This window comes from Monodelphis domestica, chromosome 3, assembly GCF_027887165.1.
Source record: "Monodelphis domestica isolate mMonDom1 chromosome 3, mMonDom1.pri, whole genome shotgun sequence".
NCBI lineage: Eukaryota > Metazoa > Chordata > Mammalia > Didelphimorphia > Didelphidae > Monodelphis > Monodelphis domestica.
Window position 1 is genome coordinate 290188606 of NC_077229.1, and position 21079 is coordinate 290209684.

Below are 21079 nucleotides of genomic sequence, written 5' to 3' on the forward strand. Positions count from 1 at the left end.
TGGCTACTTTCTTTTCATCTCATATCTTCACTTTGCTCCACTTACCTCCAAATATTCAAATATTTTAATCACTTCCTTGTTCATTTTTTTCATTCAAACAAAACTTATTTGGAGTCTATGCCTCCTTGTTACTATTATTACAAGTTTATAATAGTATATGCTTGAAAATTATCATTGAACCAAATGAATTAAAGAAGAAAGAAGAAGCAGAGACAATCTAAAGGGCAAAATAGAGAAGGATATTGTGGTGAACCTGGTCTGTTTATTAGCCTTGGAATTTTCACTCTCCATCTTGACTCTGAAAAGCCACAGTGCTTTAAACTTTCTAATAAGACCTCAAAGCCTCTAAACATCGTTGTTATTATCTGGCTGTTACTTGTTGGCACAAAGTGTGAAAAAATATGCAAAATAAGTAGTGACTTTCATGATTCTAAGGAACCCTTTTGTCATATGGATACAAAGCACAGGAATATATCACACTTCATAATTAATCAATCAAGACTACAGGTCTTGAGAATTTGCCATTCTATGATCAAAATCTCTAGTAAAGGTAAAGGATTCTTCAAAATTTCTTCTTTGACATACATTTTGTGTTGATATCTAAACCAGGGAAAGAAAAGAGAGAGAGAGAACACTATAGGCAAATTTCTCTAATGAATATTGATATAAAATTTTAAAATAAAATACTAGCAAAGATATTATAAGAAAATATCACAGAGATTTGTACTCTGACCAAGTAGGAATTATAATAGGAATTCAGGGCTGGTTCAATGTTAGGCAAACTATAAGCATAAATGACCCTATAAATAATAAAAACAACAAAATCTTATAATTATATGAAAAGATGCAGGAAAAGCTTTTGATAAAATATAACACTAATTCCTATTAAAACACTAGAAAGCACAGGAATAAATGGAACTTTTATTGAAATGATAAGTAGCATGTATTTAAAACAATCAGGAAGCTTTTTCTGTAATGGGAATAAAACAGAAGCCCTTCCAGTAAGATGTATGGTGAATTAAAAATGTCCATTATCATTCATTATTACTCTATTGTACTAGAAATACTATTTATAGTAATAAGACAAGAAAAAGAAATAGAAGGAATAAACATAAGCAGCAAGGAAACAAAAGTACCACTTTTTTGCAGATGATTTGATGGCATACTTAGAGAAACCAAGGAGAATCAACTAAAAAACTAGGTGAAATAATTATCAACTTTAGCAAAGTTGCAGGATGTAAAATAAACACACCCAAATCATCAGCATTTCATATATTACCTACAAAACCCAGAAGGAGGAAATAGAGAAAGTCCATTTAAAATAACTGTAGACAGTATAAATTGGCATCTACTCACCAAGACCCTAAATGAACACTTACAAAACACTCTTCATGCAGAAAAAGACATCTAAATAACTGGATAAATATTAATTGCTCATGTGTAGGTCAATTCAGTATAATAAATTATAATGCTACCTAAATTAATTCACTTATTCAATGTTATACCAATCAAACTACCAAAGAATTGTTTTACATAACTAGAAAATAGGAAAATTCATGTGGAAGAACAAAATGTTGAGGCCATCAAGGGAATCAATTGAAAAGAAATGTGAAGGAAGTGAGCCTGGTAGTACCTGAGTTCAAACTATATTACAAAGTGGTAATCATCAAAGTAATATGGAACTATGCCAAAAGGCAATAAAATTGGGCATACCCTTTGTTTGACTCAGAAATATGACTACTAGGTTTCTATCCTAGGAGATCAAAGAAAAAGGAAAAAGGACTTATATGTGCAAAATTTCCTACAGTAGTTCTTTTTGTAAGAGCAAAGAATTGGAAATTGAGAGAATATCTATCAATTGGAGAATGGCCGGACAAGTAATGGTATAGGAATGCAATGGAATACTACTGTTGTATAGGAAATAACTAAGAGGCTAATTTCAGAAAAAATTGGGAAGGTTTATATGAACTGATGTAGAATGAAATGATCAAGACCAGGAGATCGATTTTCACTGTAACAGCAATATTACAAATAATTAACTAGAAAAGTCTAAATTTGTTTTTGTTTAGTCATGTCTAAGTCTTCATGACTTCCCCTTTCCTCCATGCAGGACCAGTGGTCTGGGGGTGTTACTCCTCCCAGGGTTCCTATGCCTTTCTAGCTACTGGTGACAGTTGTTAATTAGTCATGGCAAGAAAGGTGGGCCACCTCACTACAGTGATTTATCTTCAGTGATGGATTTGGAAACTTGGCTAAAAGCAGGGCTCATTATCCACCTCTAGAGAAAGAACTGTTGAAGAGGCAGATGTGGGTTAAAGCACAGTAGCTTTCACATCAAGGTACTTATGGCTTTACTTTGGATTTTTGGTTTTGTTTGAGTTTGCTCTTATAATAATGACCAATAAGGAAATGAATTTTGCGTTATAATGAAAATAAAATTAAAATTTTCCCAAAGCTCTTTGGTTCAGGGTTGTATGCTGTCACTATCAGAGTCCAAGAGAAGATGGTGGTCCAAGTGATGGTGGTACCTTGGCATGGCTGACACATGCTGCTTTTTCCTCAGGATACTTAATTCAGCTAGCCTGGCTTGCCAATGAATAAATGAAAGAAAAAAACATTTCTTATGTACTTACTACTACATGTTAGGCATGGTCTTAGATAGTTCCAATTATTAGAAACATTTTTCATGTGATCACATCTAAACTTGTTTTCTTGTAATTTCTACCCATTGTTCTTTGAGCTCCCAACAACAGTTAATATAAGTCCTTTTCTTTATAATAGCCTTTCAAATTATTAAACAAATGACTATCGTACCACACCCCACCCTCCACCCTTAGCTCAAAATCTTCTCATCATTAGCCCTCGTTCTTTTAGCTATTTCTTCTAGGGCATAATTTAAAGGCACTGTGTGCACTCCATGTTTCAGATACTTCCCTAATTCAGGAATATTTCAGGAGCATGCTATCTATGTCTTTGTCAAAGTCATCACAAAAAATAACAAATAGTACAAAATGAATCAGGTATTACTGATGCCTTCCACCAGAAGCCTCTTTTGAGATGGCACAGCTATTCAACAATCATTCTGAATGGTTGTTGCAGAAAAAAAGAAAGAGGCTTGTTCTCTATGGACCCAGACAATAGTCCTCAAAACAATCACTAGAAGTTGCAGAGAGGTGATTTCTGTTTAACATAAGCTCTAAGCAATGGTTGCCTTTGTGGCCATTGGAACAAATTGTTTTTATTTGCCCCTTCTGAGGGAAAATCTTCACATGTCTGGAGTAGGCAGTCCCTTAACTCACCAATGGGTTTGAGGTCTGTTGGTTTTATTCAACTTGGTTTAGCCCACGTGGCACATATTAAGTCCAAGAAGACCAGTCAGTACCTCTGGCATGAGGATTTGCTGCTTTCCTCCTTTGGTGCCAGCTGCCACCCAGCTTTCACTTGTGGCTCCAAGGAGCTGTGGTATGCTAAGTGGTCACATCTCAGTAAACTGTCTTGGCAGGCAGGCTAATACTATAAGATGTGTCAAAATGGAATGATTTGTGTTAAACTTCAAATATAATATACACCAACTTTTTGACTACACTGTTAGAAGGAGTTGTCAACCACGTAATTATGCCTTCCAAATCTGAACCAATGTTGAGCATTTCACTTAGTTTCTAGACATGCCAATCACTTTGAATTGTATATAGACTGCTCCTGGGTATGTTAGTTACTTCCTTATCACCAGGAGCAGTCAAATAATTTCCAGGTCACCTAGTTTACTGTGAGCACATAGTGACAATTTTATGGCACCTGGGGACTAGCTGGGGTTTGTGTACATATATCTTTTTCCTTTTATAAACACTATTTTTCTTAGTTTGTTTTTAACTGATGAGTTCAGTGTTATTGAAATATTGCCAAACTCTATAACATAATAGAAGAATCTTTTCTTGGACCGGTTATCTGAATTTATTAGGCTATAATCAACATCATATGGACACAGATTATAAAAAGTAATGAAATTCAAAACTGATGGAGTTTCAGAGAAATGTGTACATTTATTGATGGTGGTATTGAAAATCAGAATCTTTTTGGTAAGGAGTGTGACGTTATTGATTAAAAGTTACAAGAATCACTTTGACCCAATAATTCCAGTGTTGTAAATATATTCTCAGTATTATAAAAATGAAAAAATAGCTATCTGTTCATCTGTAGTACTATTATTTGTAGTTATAAATGTCTAATGGTAGCAGAATGGTTAAATTAATGGTGGCATGTTAATATGCTTGAATATTGTAGTGAAATTAGAACAGATTATTAGAAGCACTATAAAGAAACATGGTAATATGTCTATAAAGTAATACCAAAGTAAAAAAAAAGAGGCATTAACCATAACTACATAAGAGGAAGAAATGAACCCAAAAAGCCATTCAGCTTTTGGAGAATTCTAATTATTTAGAGATTTCCCACCAACATCAAACTACATTTTCCTCATCATAACTCCACATGATGTTCCATGTTTGGACCTTTTGGGACAAATAAAACAAGTCTAATCTCTTCTCCACAAGACAGACCATTAAATATTTAACACAGTCAGTATGTCTTCCTATGAACCAGCCTTTTCTTTTTCAAGCTAAATATGCCCCCTTTTCCCCAACTGATCCTTGTATGACATAGAATCATGGCCTTTCACCATTCCAGGTTGTCTTCCATTCTCTTTCCAGTTCATCAGTGTCTTCTTAAATCATATTGTCCAGAACTGAGCACAATACTCTAGGTGATTTATGTGGCATTCAATGGAGTCGTCACTTCTTCATGACTGGAAGCTATCCTTTCCTAATCTAGACAAGATGGCATTAGTTTTTTTGGCTGCTACTTCCTACTGACTGATACTGAGCTTTCAGTCCACCAAAATGCCCTCTTCTTTTCAGAAATGTTATCAATTCCTCTCCATCTAAAATTTTGTGAAACTATTAAAAACCACTCTGAGTCCAGACAGTCAACCAATTCTGAATTCCTCTCAATGCAATATAATTTAATCAATCGAGGGCTTTTTAACCTGAGGTTCATACTTCCCCCCACCCTGCCAGGGAGTTAGAATAAATTTCAGGAGAGCACATGATTTAAAAAAATACACATTTTCATAACTATATTCCAATATAATTGATATCTTTTGTAATCCAACACATTTTATTTTATGCATTTAAAAACCTAATTCTGATGAAAGATTCTTAGGCGTCTGCTATGAAGCCTATGAACATTTTGGGTGAGACAAAGGGAATAAAGTATACATGGGCAATGGTCTTTATCATACATTCCATTCCATAGTCAAAGGAGTACACGACATAAAAAAGTTAAGTAGAAACCCCCTGCCTTAATCTGTTTTTCTTCACAAGAATAGTATGTAATACTTTATAAAAATTTTTGCTAAGAATTATATAAGCTATTTCTACACTTCTCCCATCTTCTAGTTTATGAACCCTGTCAAAAAAGCAAATGTAGTTTGTAATGATTTGTTCTAGGTGAATATATTTTCATATATTTATATATTATATATTATAACATCATATAAATATGTAATTTTATAATCACTACTTCCCTTTCTATATATTTGCCAACTTTATTTTTTCTAGAATTTTCCTACTTGTTACAAGAGACTGAATGAAAAAATATCAGTAGGTGAATGCAAAATAATATTAATAATAGCATTTATATGGTTCTTAATGATTTGCAAAATACTTTATAAACATTGTCCCTAACAATCCTAAAAGGTAGGTGTGATTATAATTCCTATTTTTAAATGAGAAAACTGATTCTGAGAGATATTAAATTATTTTTTCCAGGTTCGAGCAGCTAGTATGTGTCAGAGGCTGAATTTAAACTCTGATTTTCCCAGATCTAGGCCCAGAATGCTATTCGCTATGCCCTTTACTGCTTTATGTCAGAAGAATGGGTACACAAATTTGTAATGTGTTCCATGCTTATCATCAACAGACATCAATACTCTAATGTAAGCAATGACTAATTGCATGCCTTCAAAGGATAATGATTTCTCCCTTCTTTTGGGAAAAAGGTAGAGGAATTAAGGTATAGAAAGAGGCAAATATTTTCAGACATATGTTTGTTTTGCATAATTATACTTCTGTGACTCAATGGAAAGTAATTGTAATGAGTAAAAAGCACCATTTTTAAAATAAATTTTTTTTAAAAGTCAAGACATCCTCCTGGTTGTTAGGTCTCCTAGTCTCTGCATCATGGTGAATTCTGGACCTCCATTCTGGACTACAAAGATTTCTGAATTACAATTCACCAGAAAGAAAAATTGGACGAGCTGAGTTGCTGAAAGAAAGCCATTGCAAGTCTATTTGTTTTCAAATATGCTGCCATTTAGACATCAGTACTTTTAAGTTATGAAGAGTCTGTATTTTAATCACCCGGAAAAAAAGTTATTATTGACTAAGTAGAATTCATGAACACCTAACTGAGAAAACTCATTGAAAGCCTTTTCAATGTGAGAACAGCTCGTTCTTTTGCCAGCCGTAGTACACGTCTGATGAAATTTTAATAGATTGTTGGTCTCCAAAGTGAAGCTTTGGATGATGGGAGTAGCATGGCTACACTCCAAGGATGTGGATGATCACAAATCACAGGATGGATGGGTCAAATCCTTCCCTCTCCATAATAGCCGGCCCTGCAGTGTTTATCTCCTCTACATCATACCTACCCTCATCTCTCATGACTCCCTTCTCCCTCTACTTCCTATTTCTCCCTTTTCTAAAATTTGAGCTGCTAATTTTTCTTCTTCTGAGCCATATTTCGGGTCCTCAGAGAATGCTAACTGGACAAGCACAGTAATAGTACAGATGTGTTTGGGAAATTTCTTGCTCATACTTTAACTGCTTTTAATCCCCTCCACCCCAAACGATCCAGATCATCTCATGGACACCCAAAGCATTCCTTAGAAAGAAGGCTTTTCTGTTTGTATTAAAAATGTTCATAGAAGCTTTGTTTATTATGAAATAATAAGCAGGAACAACACAAATGCAAGGAACAGGAGAAATGACTAACTGGATTGTGATAACTGAATGTAATGGATTTTATTATGTTATTGAAGTGGCAAATATTGGAAATATAAAGAAAATTAGGGGAACATATGAAGATATGAAAAAGAGAAGAAAAGAGAATCAGCATCTATTTAAATATAATATATAATGTAAATATTAAATATTATAAAATAAATGCTAAAATATAATAGTACAGAATAATTACATTTTTAAAATAATAGTCACAGAAGCAAGAGAAAAAAGTATTCAATTCATGTAAAACAAATGCAAAGGAAATTTAAAAAGAGGATGTTCATATTAGCATATAGTTATCAGGATCTTAATTTTTAAGAGAAAATGACTCTGACAAAAAATGTTTAAAGAAAATATTGAGAAATGTCAAAGGGATTGTATGGAATTGTATTTATCTTAAACAGTTTAGAACTAAGAAGCAAAGTATCTTGGTAACTTTGGTTAAAAAACCAAATTATAAATTAAATTCAGCTTCCTAATTTATAACTATACTCTCAAAATAATTTTTAATTAATTCTTTAAGAATTTCTACTAATGATTTCATTCTGGATTCTCTCTGTATATGTAAGTGACTCTTGGTTCCAAAAGTATGACAACAGTCTTTGGCTAGTGCTACCAAATTGGAAAGAGAAGAAGAATCCTTAAACTGTAGTGCATAGATCTCTACAGTTTCATAAATAGATTTCAAGAGGTCTATGAATTTGAATAGGAAAAAATACTTAAGTATTTCAATATCATTGCTTTTCTTTAATATCCTATCTTATGCATTAAAAATATTCTGAGAAAGTGTCGATAGGCTTTGCCAGATGGTATGGAGTAAAGGAGTCCATCTCATATTCATTGATGGGCTATGTATCTGAAAAGTGAGGACCATTTATCTATGTTCAGGAATGCTCAAGAACATATTGATGGCAGGTGATTTATTAATTAATTAATTAATTCATTCATTCATTTATTTATCTATTTATTTGTTTGTTTGTTTGTTTGTTTTAGCCACAAGTCTCAAAGACACTCCAGTAAGTTCCAGAGGAGTTGCAAATTGTCTTTAGTGGAAGGAGTAATTACATTGACATAATTGGGGTCATCTGACATACTTGAAAAAAATCTTGCCACAGGTTAATTTACAAAGTTAAACAAATAATAGTTTTGGGTCATAAATACTAGGATAAAAATAGAAAGCACTTAGAAATAAAATCAATGAGTTTTTTCCTAAACATAGGCTGTTTCTACAGTTAGGAGGTTTTATTCTTCCCATTAAATCTTTTCATTTTTCCCATCATTTTCCAAACAATAGCTTCTGGTCATTACTTTTAAGTCTCCACATCGACAACTGAGAAAATCTTCCCATGCTATTTTATAATATATTGGTAGGTAGTTATGTTCCCTTCATCTTCATTTGATTAAATTTCTTCTGACTTTTCCTGACTGTACTTTTTCTTAAGCTTTTGTTGCTCTCCTCTGAGCTCTCATATTTCTATTTGTGTTTTACACAAGGAGGTGGACATTAATAATAATTATATTATTTTGACACTTTTACATAACATTTATTCTTTAGATTGGTGATATATGTCCATTAACTAGATTACTTGATACATTCTTTTAGTAAAGGAATTAGGATATGGAAATAATGCAACTTAGTTAGCTAATTCCTGTTAAAGCATTTTAGAGCACCCTGCATTTTCCAGAGTGCTTTAGAATCATTTTTGTTAGCTCTCCTTCAAAATAATACTAGAAGTTAGGTCAATATTAAGCCCAAGAAAATCCAAACTTGTTATAGATTTTATGTAATTAAGTCACCCTGTTCTCTCTTAGTCTACATAGGAGGCTAGACAGAGCTGAATAGGAATAAAGGAATTAAAAAAAAAAGTAGGATGACTATGTTACATGTACAGCCCACTTAGATGAAGGTTTCCAAAAACTGTGGGTCTGCTACCAATACAAATTTGTCCCAATTTATCAAATATTTTTGAGGACAACTCCAACATAAATACTTTCTATTAAATGTAAGGAAAACTCAAACCAAAGATAAAGAGGATGAAATTAATAGAAATATCTTGATTCTATGGGGTTGGGGGTGATTTTGGATGGGAACAGGGTTGCCATGGGGTGGTTCTGAACTTGCATCCTGTTTACTCCTCCCATTCATGGTGGAGATCTGGCCACAGAGACAAAAGGTCACTTCATCAGTTTCCCTTCAACAGTTCTACCATGGACAGGCAGCCCTGGAGCCCACACCATCCCAATCATGCCCACAGGCTCTGAGAGAAGGGCGATAGGTACCAAGGAGCAATGTCTCCACAGCCTTTGTAGTTCTCTCAATAGGGAAAGGAGTTTCTGGGGGGCAAGACTAGGAGCCAAACTAAGCACTAGGGACAGACCACACAGCGCTGCTAGAATTCACTCTGAAGGGCTGGCCACAAACCTTTATCCCACCCTTGATGTTAGGAATCTAACATGCTTCCTGTTAAGTGGTATAAAAAGTTGGAAGTATAGAAAAGGCATCCGTGGTCTTTGTGGTTGCATTTTCACCATGAAGAAACAGGGCAATTCAATGGAAAGAGTGTTGGATTTAGAAGTCAGAAAAACTGAATTCAAATTCTGTTATTGAACTTTTTATTTGCATGTCCCTAGGAGAACCACTTGACTTCTTGGACCTCATTTGCTCAAATGTAAAATGACCTCAAAGACCATCTTTACATCTATGAAATCTAAAATCTTTTGACAGTCAATGTAAATGTAGCAAACTATTGCCTTGTTTTATGATATTTTATTTTATAATTAGTATTTGTTTCCATATTATTCTAAAATGATAATAAACTCAATTTTATTAGAACAAAATACTGAGGATTAGGAACAAGACCTGTGATTTCCTTGGTATAAAGAACTCCTAGTTGAAGAATTTCTCTTTACCAGTACAGGTTGCTCCTTCCTCTGCAGGTTATTGTCTCAGAGCTCCTTTGTTCAAGGTCACACAGTTAGTAGATGTGAGAGGTGTGTGTTTTGTCAGTTAAGAAAATCGTCAGAATAGAATATCTGGAGAGGAGACTTTTTTGTGGGAAAAAAGGTGGGGGTGTTTTTACTACATAAACTTTGAATAACACTATAAGACATCTCTAAGAAATATAGAAGGGTTAACTAGCAGTGAGGTTCTGTGGTCCAGAGCCTTCTATCCTTGGGCAAATCCAGGCCTGATTCTCAGCTTTAAGGGTCCCCAAAGCACTTTAGGTAGGGGACAAGTTCAAATTGTAAAGGAAGTCATTTTTTTCTAAATCTCAAAGACAAGTATGTCTCCTTCAAAATTTTCCTTGGGAACAACAGTGAATGCCACTATCATTATCTCCATCCCTGAAGCTCATAGCCTTGGACTTCTCTGACTCTGACACTTCTCTCTAAATTCCATTCCCCAGCTCTAATCAATTTCCAGTTCATCCAAGTCTTCCTGTGCCATGATCTTTTGATTCAGTCTTTCCACTCTCAGTCCCTTACCCTGATTCTGGGACTGAATCACCTTACACTTCAACTGTTTCATTAGCTCTCTGGTTAGCTCCCTTCTCAAGTCTGCCCTGCTCACTGCTGCCAAGACTCATCTACAGAAAAATACCATTTTCTTTACCTTACTTCTTGCTCAAAATCTTATAAGGGTTTCTTACTGCCCTTCAGAACCTAGTCCACGCTACTTTCTCTCAACTGGCTTTCTATTATTTTCCTAACTTCATCTTGCTAGAGCTTAACATAGCTTCTTGCTTCAACCATATCAATCTTCTTACATTTCTGCAAATATATGATGTTTCTTCCTTTCGTGGGCCCTCCCTCAACCTGTTATTTCTATCTTAAATATTTTCCATTTACTCTTGCTCTGAAAATCCCAAATCCTAAATTTCATTCAAAGTGCAAACTCAAGACTTCCCTAATGAAGCATTTTTTTGGCCAACTCTATACTATCCTTAATTTGTCCTTTGAAGCCCCTCATTTGTGGGCCTACATAATACCATCACATATTTGTTTATATGTTTTCTTACTGGGTATAGTTCTATGCCTGCCAAGTTAAACATGTTCTTAATACATGTTTTCTACATAAACTAAAGAATGAATGAATATATATACACATCCACACATTCTATATCTCCTACCACACAGGAAAAGATGGAAGCAATGTTTTGCTATGTTGAAAGAATGATATATAGGGAGAAAGAAGTTATTTGTGGCTCTGAAGATTTATCCCATAAAGAGGGTTACAGATTATGATTAAAAACTCAAATTTCACATCAAAGTAAATAGAAGCCCAGCTCAAATTTTTGATGTAGAAATGAGATACCTCACCTATGACTAATTTATACAAAAGCAAATCATTCTCGTCTACATTCGATTAACTTGAGAGATTGGAGAATTTAAGGGCAGCTTCAATTCTAGAGCACATTGCAACAATCTAGCCAGAGTTACAAAGAGAGAAAGCTGTGACCATTAGATAAGTTTTCCACCTCTATGTCAGGTTGAAGCAGATAAAAAGAACAACTAAGCCCCAGTCATTTCCCAAGATTATCAAGAAGAGTTCTGAAAAAGGTTTTATTGACATCTTTAGGATACATTAAGTCATAACTTTTCATATCCCCAGCACTGAGAGTGGAATTCAGGTATGGTTCAAATCTGTTTCTTTATTCCAGTTTTATACAAATGTAAATTTAAACCTAATGATTAACCAGTCTTCTTCCCTCCTTCCCTCTGTCCTTATCTTTCTCCTATGTCCAAAGTGAAAAAAAAAGGAATGAAATAGAAAATAAAGAGGACTAAGTATGGAAAAGAAGGATCACAATATAAGTAAGACAGAGAGACAGAGACAGAGAAAGAGAAGGAGACAGAGAAACAGAGATAGAGAGATAGTCAGTGAGATATACAGAACATTAAGGTAGCAGATAGAGGACCTTTAAATTCAAGTTCTGCCTTGGTCAAGCCACTGGGCAAATCACTTCCTTAACCTGTCCAAGCTTTAGGCACTTAAGACAACAAGCTACAGAGGATGTGTGAACCTGCATTGTTAAAGAGAATTTCCTCACCTAGAATGTTCCTTATTCCAATGAAATAACAAGTCTAGTACTTATGTGACCTCAGTTTGGGCATACCCAATTTGCCTAACATGGAGGTGTCTTTGAAAACCATTCAGATGGTCTAACAAGGAAGCCTCTACATCTCCTAGCATGTGTGGTAGGTGAGGGAAGCCTCTTTGGATTGGCCGCCTGTGTCTTTGAAACTGATGAGGCTGGGCCAGTTGTCACACCTTTTTGGACCTTTCTTTCTGCTGCTCTTTTTTTGACCACTTCTATTGGCTCCATACAGAGGGTGAAGGTTTCATGAATGGTGATAGGAAAAGGACTCCCATCTCATGTTCTCTCTCTCTCTCTCTCTCTCTCTCTCTCTCTCTCTCTCTCTCTCTCTCTCTCTCTCTCGCTCGCTCTCAGCCTGGCTAACTCCAAGAAATGGGCTTTCGGGTTTTTGGTTGTTTTGTGTTGTTTGTCTCTGTTCCAATACTGGAGGTGATGCCTAGAGCAGGAATTCAAGCCATGATGACCTTGGAGCTAGGTTTGGAGGCAGGACACTAGTGAGTAAACTTGGAATTGGGACTGTGTTCTATAAGAATCAAGCTAAACTAGGAACCCAGTCCTCTTCCCTTTTCCAGAGACTGAGGTGATCCAAAGGTGAAATGGATGATTCTTTCTCCAACATATTGAAGGAATAAGTTCCTTTATTCATGTTTATACCTTTTGAAGTAAATATTAATTTGTAAAAGTTAATCTGACAATAGGAGATAATGGCATTGAAGTGCTAGGGACCATGCCTTACAACACCTTAAAACAATATCTGTGGGAGCTGAAGCCATTTGCAGAGAGCCTAGGCCTTCTCTTTTTCTAGGGTAAATAACCTAGACAATAATCTCTCCAGGGTACTGGAAAGCCCTAGGGAGAAGTAAAAATACAACATACATGGTCTTTAAGCAGTAAGTACAGGGTGGTCTATGATACACATGCAAATATATATGTATATATACATATATATTTGCATATATGTTGTTATTTAGTTGTTTTAAGTCATATCGAATTCTTCATGATCCCATTTGGGGTCTTCTGGGGAAAGTACTAGATTGATTTGCCATTTCCTTCTCCAGCTCATTTTATAGAGGAGGAAACTGACGCAAAAATGTTATCATGACCATAGCTAGGAAGTGTCTGAGGCCATTCAGGAAATGAGTCTTCCTGACTTCAAGCCTGATACTCTATCCACTGTGCCACCTAGCTAAACCACATGTGTGTGTATTTCCTTCATTAAATCAAAGGTAGAGGAAGACATTTTCATTTCAGTGACTCATATTAGTTGTTGTCTTAGTTCACCCAAAGATAATAATATGGTTCAAATGATGAAGAGACTGAAAATCGGTTTATTTGACATCTCTACCTTAACACATCTTTCTTCCAAAAGATATTTGAGTACTTACTAAAGTATCAGTAATAGGTGTGTACCCCAGGCAAAAGAGCCTGTGTGTCTGATGGTTTCTGGGTAAATGGCTTCAAAAGGTTTAAAACTAATACCCCAAAACAAATGGATACAATTTTTGGCCAACTGAGATTTTGAGAAGCCTTGACAGAGTCTAGAATAAATCCAATGATATATAAGACATTAGACGGGTAAGTTAAGATCTATTTCAAGCTGAGAAACAACTCAAAAGTCTTACTGCTAAAAACTCATACTCATCCAGAAAATTTAATCCTTTTGCAAATTACAGCATGACTGTTAAGTTAAATGACTAGAATGAGACATACAAAATCACTGCCAAATCTCAGTTCTTGTAAGTAGTTGTTAAGCATTTGGAAATCTTTGAAAGCCAGTCTTAAAGAAATACATAAATGAAGTAACAAAAAATCTCAATATATGGAATAATCTTTGTGCCTTCTTCATAATACTTAACTTTAAAAATTATTTTCTTTACCCTAGTTGATCTGTTCTAACTTGCAAGCTTCATCTTCACATATAATGGAGTCATTTTTCCCTTTTTCCCCCAGTGAAAATTGCTGAATAAGTTCTCTGAGACTTTTAATTTCAAGAATATTTGGTTACACATGAATAATTTGAGAGAAGACAAATAATTATCTTAGTAATAACAACTATAACTAAAATGAGAAACTGGCAAGAGTATATCAGTCATGCGCTTCCAACACAATGAAATCCCAAAACACAGAAAAAAAATTCAGTAAACTCTAATAGCTCCCAATATAAGAATACCTGAAAAGTTTCCTTGGGTAACAGTTCTGCCCACTTTTTTGTTGCACACTTTTCATTTTAACTTATGAATTTTTAAAAATATTACACATAGTCTCTGGTAATTATGATATCATTTTACCTTGCTTCCATTTTCTCTTGCCTCTCGTTCCATCTTGAGGTCAGAAATTAGAAGATTCTTATATTTGTTTTTGCCATGGCTGCTGTGATCTTCTATTCTGTATTCTGAAGTCAGTTGGGCAGAGAGAGGACTGTCACTCAGGTTCAGAGGTTGCTCATCTTGCTCCAGATTTGTTTTGCCATTACTGTTTGTGTCTCCCATCTCCCTGCAGTGTGCTCCCCCTGAAGCAATGGAACTAGGTCCCACAGTCTCATTGCCATTAAAGCTCTCTGCAGCTGAATCATCTGTTGAAAAATAAATGATGGTGCTGCCATTAGTCTCTCTAAACAAAACTGAATTAATACATTATGAAAATAATAATATTATACTATGCATTATTCTTCTAATGCCAGAAGTGTTATTTCATAATGAAACTCAATGCATCATCCATTAAATACCTGCTTTGTGCCATGCACTGTGTTGGGGTTGCAAATTTGAATGACATAATCCCTACCCTCAAATAGCTTATAATGCAATAATAGCTTGCATTTATGTAGTACTTTATAATCTATGAAGTATTTTTTTACAAATATTATCTCATTTTATCCTCATAACCTGGGATTGTAAGTGCTAGAATTATCCTTATTTATAGATAAAGAAACTAAGGCTGAAAGTCGCAAATAACATATTGATATTCACACAGGTAAGAAGTATTTGAGACTAGAATTGAACTAAAAGACTTCTGGCCTTAGATCTGGTACTCTATTCATTGAACCAGCTAGCTGCCTACTGAGGCAGTGGGAGAAATTGAAAAAGAAAGATCACTTAGACCTAGACTAGGCACAGGCTAGAAATGTAGAGAAAGGTGGGGGCATTTGGGACCAGATCATCAAGATTTTACAAGGGAAGATGGATTCGGAGTTGAGGTGGGGAGAATGCCAGAATTGAATACAGCATGTACAAGAGTTCAGAGATAGGAAAGACATGATGTTTCTTGGAGAATGTGAGTCTTTGCTGAAGAAGAAATGGACCTTGAGTGGTGAAGGAGTAGACAGATGACAAGTAAAGCAAATATTTCACAAAGGTCATGAAATGAATATTAATAAGGCATGTACAGGAGATAATAAGAGAGAGTGGCTTGGCTATAAAATAGGCATTTTTTGATAACTTGTAAAATATGAGTAAAAGTGTGGTATGAGGAACAAATTCTATAGGATTTACAAAAAAACAAAACCTTAGGAATGTGATTAAAAAGAAGAATCCTATGAAAATTTTTGTCTGAAAATGTGAACTTCACATAGAGTAGACTGCTCTAGTATGTTTTGTTTTTATTGAGTGAAATGAAATATCATGTTTCCTGTCAATTAAATTAGAGACAAATCATGATGAGTGAAAAGAGCACTGACTTTGGAGTCAGAGAACCTGTGTTTCAATATTGGCTGTACTATTTACTTTTCATGTGACTGGGCAACTTTTGCTTATACCTTGGTTCAGAAGTTCTCAAAGTGTGGTCTGAAGAATCTTGAGAATCTCTCTCCAAGACCCTTTCAGAGGGGTCTGAAAGTCAAAATTATTCTCTTAATGATACTAAAACATTAGGTGCCTATTAAAAAACTTCCCTTTTCCAACTACATATCTGTGTGATGTTGGGTCTCTTCATCCAAAATAATATATCACAACAGGCTGAATGCAGAAGTAGATATCAAGATTTAGCTGTCTTCTATTAGGCCAGATATTAAAGAGATCTGCAAAAATATGTAAAACGATGCCACTCTTCTCAATAAATTTGTTTAATTTTGGAAAAAAAGATATTTTCATAGAAATATTTTATTGATTTTAATGTAATAGGTTTATTATTATTTTAATTGGTTAATAAACTAATATCTTTTTAAATTATCCATTTTCATTTGTAATAGACTAAATTTCAATAAATATAACTCTTATAAACAAATGTTCTTTGGAGTCCTTGATGATATTTTAGAGTATAAGGGTAAAAACTAAGACCAAAAAGTTTGGAAATCTTTTCCCAAGTTTTAGGTCATATAATTTAGAGTTAGGAGAGACACTGAGATCATTTATAGTAAAGCACTGTCATTTTAAAGTTATGGAAACTGAGGTCTTGAGAGGGTTGATGACTTTATCAAGTTCACACAGTTAGAAAGAAATAGATCCAGGATTCAAACACATCTGATTCCAAATCCTATGCTCTTTCCACCATGTCATGCATTTTCTCACTTGCAAAAAGAAGGGGTTGCATTAGATTACCTTTAAATCAAGCTTCTAACTCTAAATTTATGAGATATAAAGAACAAAGTACATTAGACTTTTAAGATCTTTAGAGTTTAAACAAAGCAATTCCAATTATATACTATGGAACTGGTTTTTTAAAACAATCAAAAGACTTGTATATTCATGGCACAATTATCCTACTGCAGATTTCACTGTCCTTTGGTATATTTAAAGTTATTCTGTATGAGAAAGAATAGTACAGAAAACTAGGCAAAACTTGCCAAAGGTAGACTGAACAAATACCTTCTACACGTAGAAATTGCATATGTTCCAAATACAGTTTCCCTAAAGTATTACCTGCCATTTTGGAAATATAGAATTAAGGAACTAATTTGTATGGAAACTAGGCAAATATGTCTCATATTCTTTATGGAAGTAAATATCCCACATTAAGGTAAACCAAAGCAGTTCCTGCTGTGAAATGGAGTGAATATTTTTTCAATGAAATCAAACAAAAGAAATTATACATATATTTATAAAATCAAAGTCTTGCCATATTTACAAGGGTACATAAAGAAATGATGAATTTTACATCTTCATATCTAATGTATTCAAGGACCTATAAAATGTATTAATTATAAAGGGAATATAATAGTTTTTGCTTTATTAGGTAAATATCCCTAAAATACTTCAAACTTTAAAGTAAATCTATAATTAACCTTAAAATAAATCTAACTCTATAGTCATGGGCTGAACATATATCTGTTTCTTAAATCTGTAATCACCATGCATATGTAGTAAATATATACAGTATTTTCATGGAAGATCAAAATTAACATCTTTAAGAACATTCTTTAACAAAAGTGCTGTAATTGTAATTTTGCCATGAAAATATAAATAATAATGGAGAAAATATTTTTAGAGCTAGTTGTTCTTTCCAGATGTTACCAAGGTAACAAAATTCAATAGCTTAGTGTATTTTGTTCCAGGGCAAATCGTATATTTTCATGAGGAATAAATGAATGTTTTAATCACTTATGACCACATGTATAGTTACAAGCATTATAATTTAAAGAGAAGAACCAATCCCATAACAAAATGCCATCATCTTATGAATGAAATTAAAAATACACTCCTTAACATCTGCAAGAATAAGGTCCAACATATAAATATATATAGAGAGATTTATATATCTATATATCTGTCTCTATAGATATGTATATGTAAATTTCTGTACATATTTATATCAATCAAAAGACTTTAAACTGTGAATAAATTGCGCATTATAGTGGCTAGCTTGGCATAGCCATCTTAGTGGCTACGATTTTGTTATTTAAAGGAATCAATCAAAGCATTTTTCACCATCTCAACATCACAGACCTTCCATTCTTGCTTAGCATAATTAACCCGCTGTTAAAACTGAAAACTGCTGCCTTACCCAACATTTTTCCTTCCATCATGTGTGGATGCTGGTATGTGGGTACTGGATTGTAGGACTGTACACAGAAGAGTTCAAGTGTTTATGTTTGTGGATCTGGCATTAGAGTTTACAGAACCAGAGAAAGGATGCCTCTTTCAAGTTTTCAGCCCAGGGACCATATATAGCATATAGACCTGAGCACTGTCTATTTGTATGCCAGGGGAAAACAGCACCTGGAGCTTTGAAAAATAAGAATGTCCAGGGCCCTTAGCAACAGGGGAGGGTGCGGAATGTGATGAGGAGGAGGGGGTGGAACCTGGTGACATCAGTCAGGCAGTTGGGCAAAAGGGAAAGTGAGTATTTGGCTTAGTTGGTTTTGTCCTTCATTTTTATAGGGAGGATTTAGCAAGGTGGAGAAGACTCTCAGTGTTTGTTAAAACAGAGTCAGTTGTGTGATTGAGCATTCTCAATTGCATTGGATGGCAGGTTTTTTCCTTTCTTCTTTTCTTCCCCTTTTTCTTGACTCCAACCAACTGATGCAGACCTTAAAAGTACTTACTAAATCCACAAATTTGTTTGAATATCCATCAATATTTCACATGTAAATGCATCATTTGAGTCATTTTTAACAATTCTAAAATATCAACCACTTACAAATCCTCCTTTTTCTCTACCATTTGTCAAGTCATTTTTTCATCTTATTAATATAGATATCTTAAGAAGGCTTGTCAAAAGTCTAATAGAATATAAGCTCCTTGGGGAGGGGGGGATGGACTATTTTTTATGCTTAAAGCTAGTAGAGTGACTTATACATAGTTATATAAATATTTTACACTGAATTACATTTCTGAAATTTAGGCATATCTCTATGTCCAGTATTCCCTGAACTAGAAATCTAATAACTGTCAAAACAAGTAAATAAGATTAATTTGATATGATCAATTCTTAATGAATTCATATTGATTTAATGATCAGCATTTCACTTTTAGTCCCTAAAATCCATTTCTTTACTAACACATTCTATCATTTTGAGAAGACTATAAATCAATCCCATCAAACTACAGTTAAAAAAATGTACTGTATTCTTTTCATTTCTGATTAACAAGATAACATTTGACTGTGTCCAGTCCTGTGGTATTCTCATTAGGTCTTATAAATTTGTTTCACCTGTCTAAATGTCTTGGATATAAGATTGTTAATTATTTATTGTTCAGTCATTTCAGTCATGTCTGACTTTTTATGACTTCACTGATTAGTTTGCCATTTCCTTCTCCAGCTCATTTTACAGAGGAAGAAACTGAGGTAAATATGGTTAAGTAACTTGCCTACAGTCACACAGCTAGAAAGTACCTGGGGATATATTTGAACACAGTACCTCCCATCTCCAGGTCTTGCTCTCTAGCTACTGAGCTTCCTAGCTGTCCCAGTTTATTATGTATATATTAATATGAACATGCTGAATCTCTTTTCCCCAGAGAAATTCTCATTTAAGCATTTATGTGTGAGAAGTCTTGAAATTAAGGGACCAAACTAAACATTTAGCTTTTGTCAAAAAGAAATTTTTTTCAACTTTGGATATTTCTCAAAATTAATATCAATTATGTGAGTGAAGGAGACAGAGCAGTATGATTGGGGGAAAATCCATTAGCCTAATGTGAAAAGGAGAACATTGTCTTCTATCAGCTCATTGAATTTCTGAGGCGAGAGACCTCCCAGCTCTTCTTCATAGCTCTGATCTGGCTACAACTCTGGGGTTTTTAAGGATGGAGGGGGCCATTTTTTCCTCTGGCAATAACCTAGCAGAAAAGCTGTTTAGCCTTTCCCACTGAAGAAGCTATAAGTTATGGTGCAAGGGGCAGGGGCAGAGGGGATAGAGTCAGAGATGAGTAATTGCCCAAATCAAGAAAGAATGGTTAATGTGATTGTACGTAAATATCAATCTAGGGGACCACTCAGGATTCATGATGGAAAGAAAAGTCATCTAATATCTTTTGAAGATATTCCTACTCAGAAAATTACTTTGAATGAATGTTGACAGAAGATGGGAGACCTCATAAGTTAAAAATCTTCATTCTCTACAACCAATACCTCAATAATACAGATATATTTTCTTAGCAGGCATACCTCCAAAATTATTAGGGGACTCCTCTTTACATTATATATCTTAAATGGATTCATATCATTGTTATTTACCTAGAATCAAATCAATTTTTCTGTAGTGATTTGGAAGTTATTCATCTTTGATACTTAATACTCCTTTTCACCACCAACTTTACATCTCGGTTAATAGGGAAAGCTTATTGTTTTTTTCCTCATCCTACCCACAACTAGAATTAAAAGTTCCACTTCAAAATATATTATCTCTAAGAAACACATTCCACTAATAAATACTTATGGTTTACTTTTTTCTCCTCAATTAAACTCAAGTTTCTTGAAGGCAGAGATCGTCATTTTCTCTTTTCATTGACTAATTAATTTTAGCAACACAATTGTCCATCTGGTCACAATTTTAAGCTAAATTATTTAAAATGAAATGGTTATTATGGATCTCTTGTACTGCAAAAAATTAGCCATAAATCATTTGAATTTATTTCTAAATTTTGAAATCCAAATTTTTTCAACTATGATTGACCTACTATAATATTTGTTGACTTTGCCACTCATCTATTATTTAATATGTACTCTTTTGGGGGGTTTTTATAATGTGGACATCTCATATGCTGGGCAACAAGATGTTACAGAGAATGGAGCACTGGACCTGGAATTAGGAAGACTTGAGTTCAAATCTGGCTTCATATATTTGCTAGCTTTGTGATTCTGGAAGTAACTTTACCCTGTTTTGCCTCAGTTTCCTCATCTATAAAATGAGCTGGGGAAGGAAATGGCAAACCATCCAGTATCTTTGCCAAGAAAAATCTCAAGTCATCAAGAGTCAGACACGACTGAAATAATTGAATAACATTTCATAACTTACTGAACTAGACTAAGTTTATTAGGATCTAGAAT

At 34.3% G+C, this 21079-nt stretch overlaps 1 protein-coding gene across 5 annotated transcripts in view; it reads right to left on the reverse strand.

The window, feature by feature from the left end:
* NOL4 (nucleolar protein 4) overlaps positions 1–21079 on the reverse strand; it is a 438053-nt gene that overhangs the window by 145625 nt on the left and 271349 nt on the right. For all 5 annotated transcript variants that reach the window (XM_056823865.1, XM_001380265.5, XM_016431542.2 and 2 more), the window contains exon 6: positions 14446–14729. In XM_056823865.1, coding sequence (XP_056679843.1) covers positions 14446–14729 — 284 coding nt within the window. The remainder of the gene's footprint in view (positions 1–14445; positions 14730–21079) is intronic.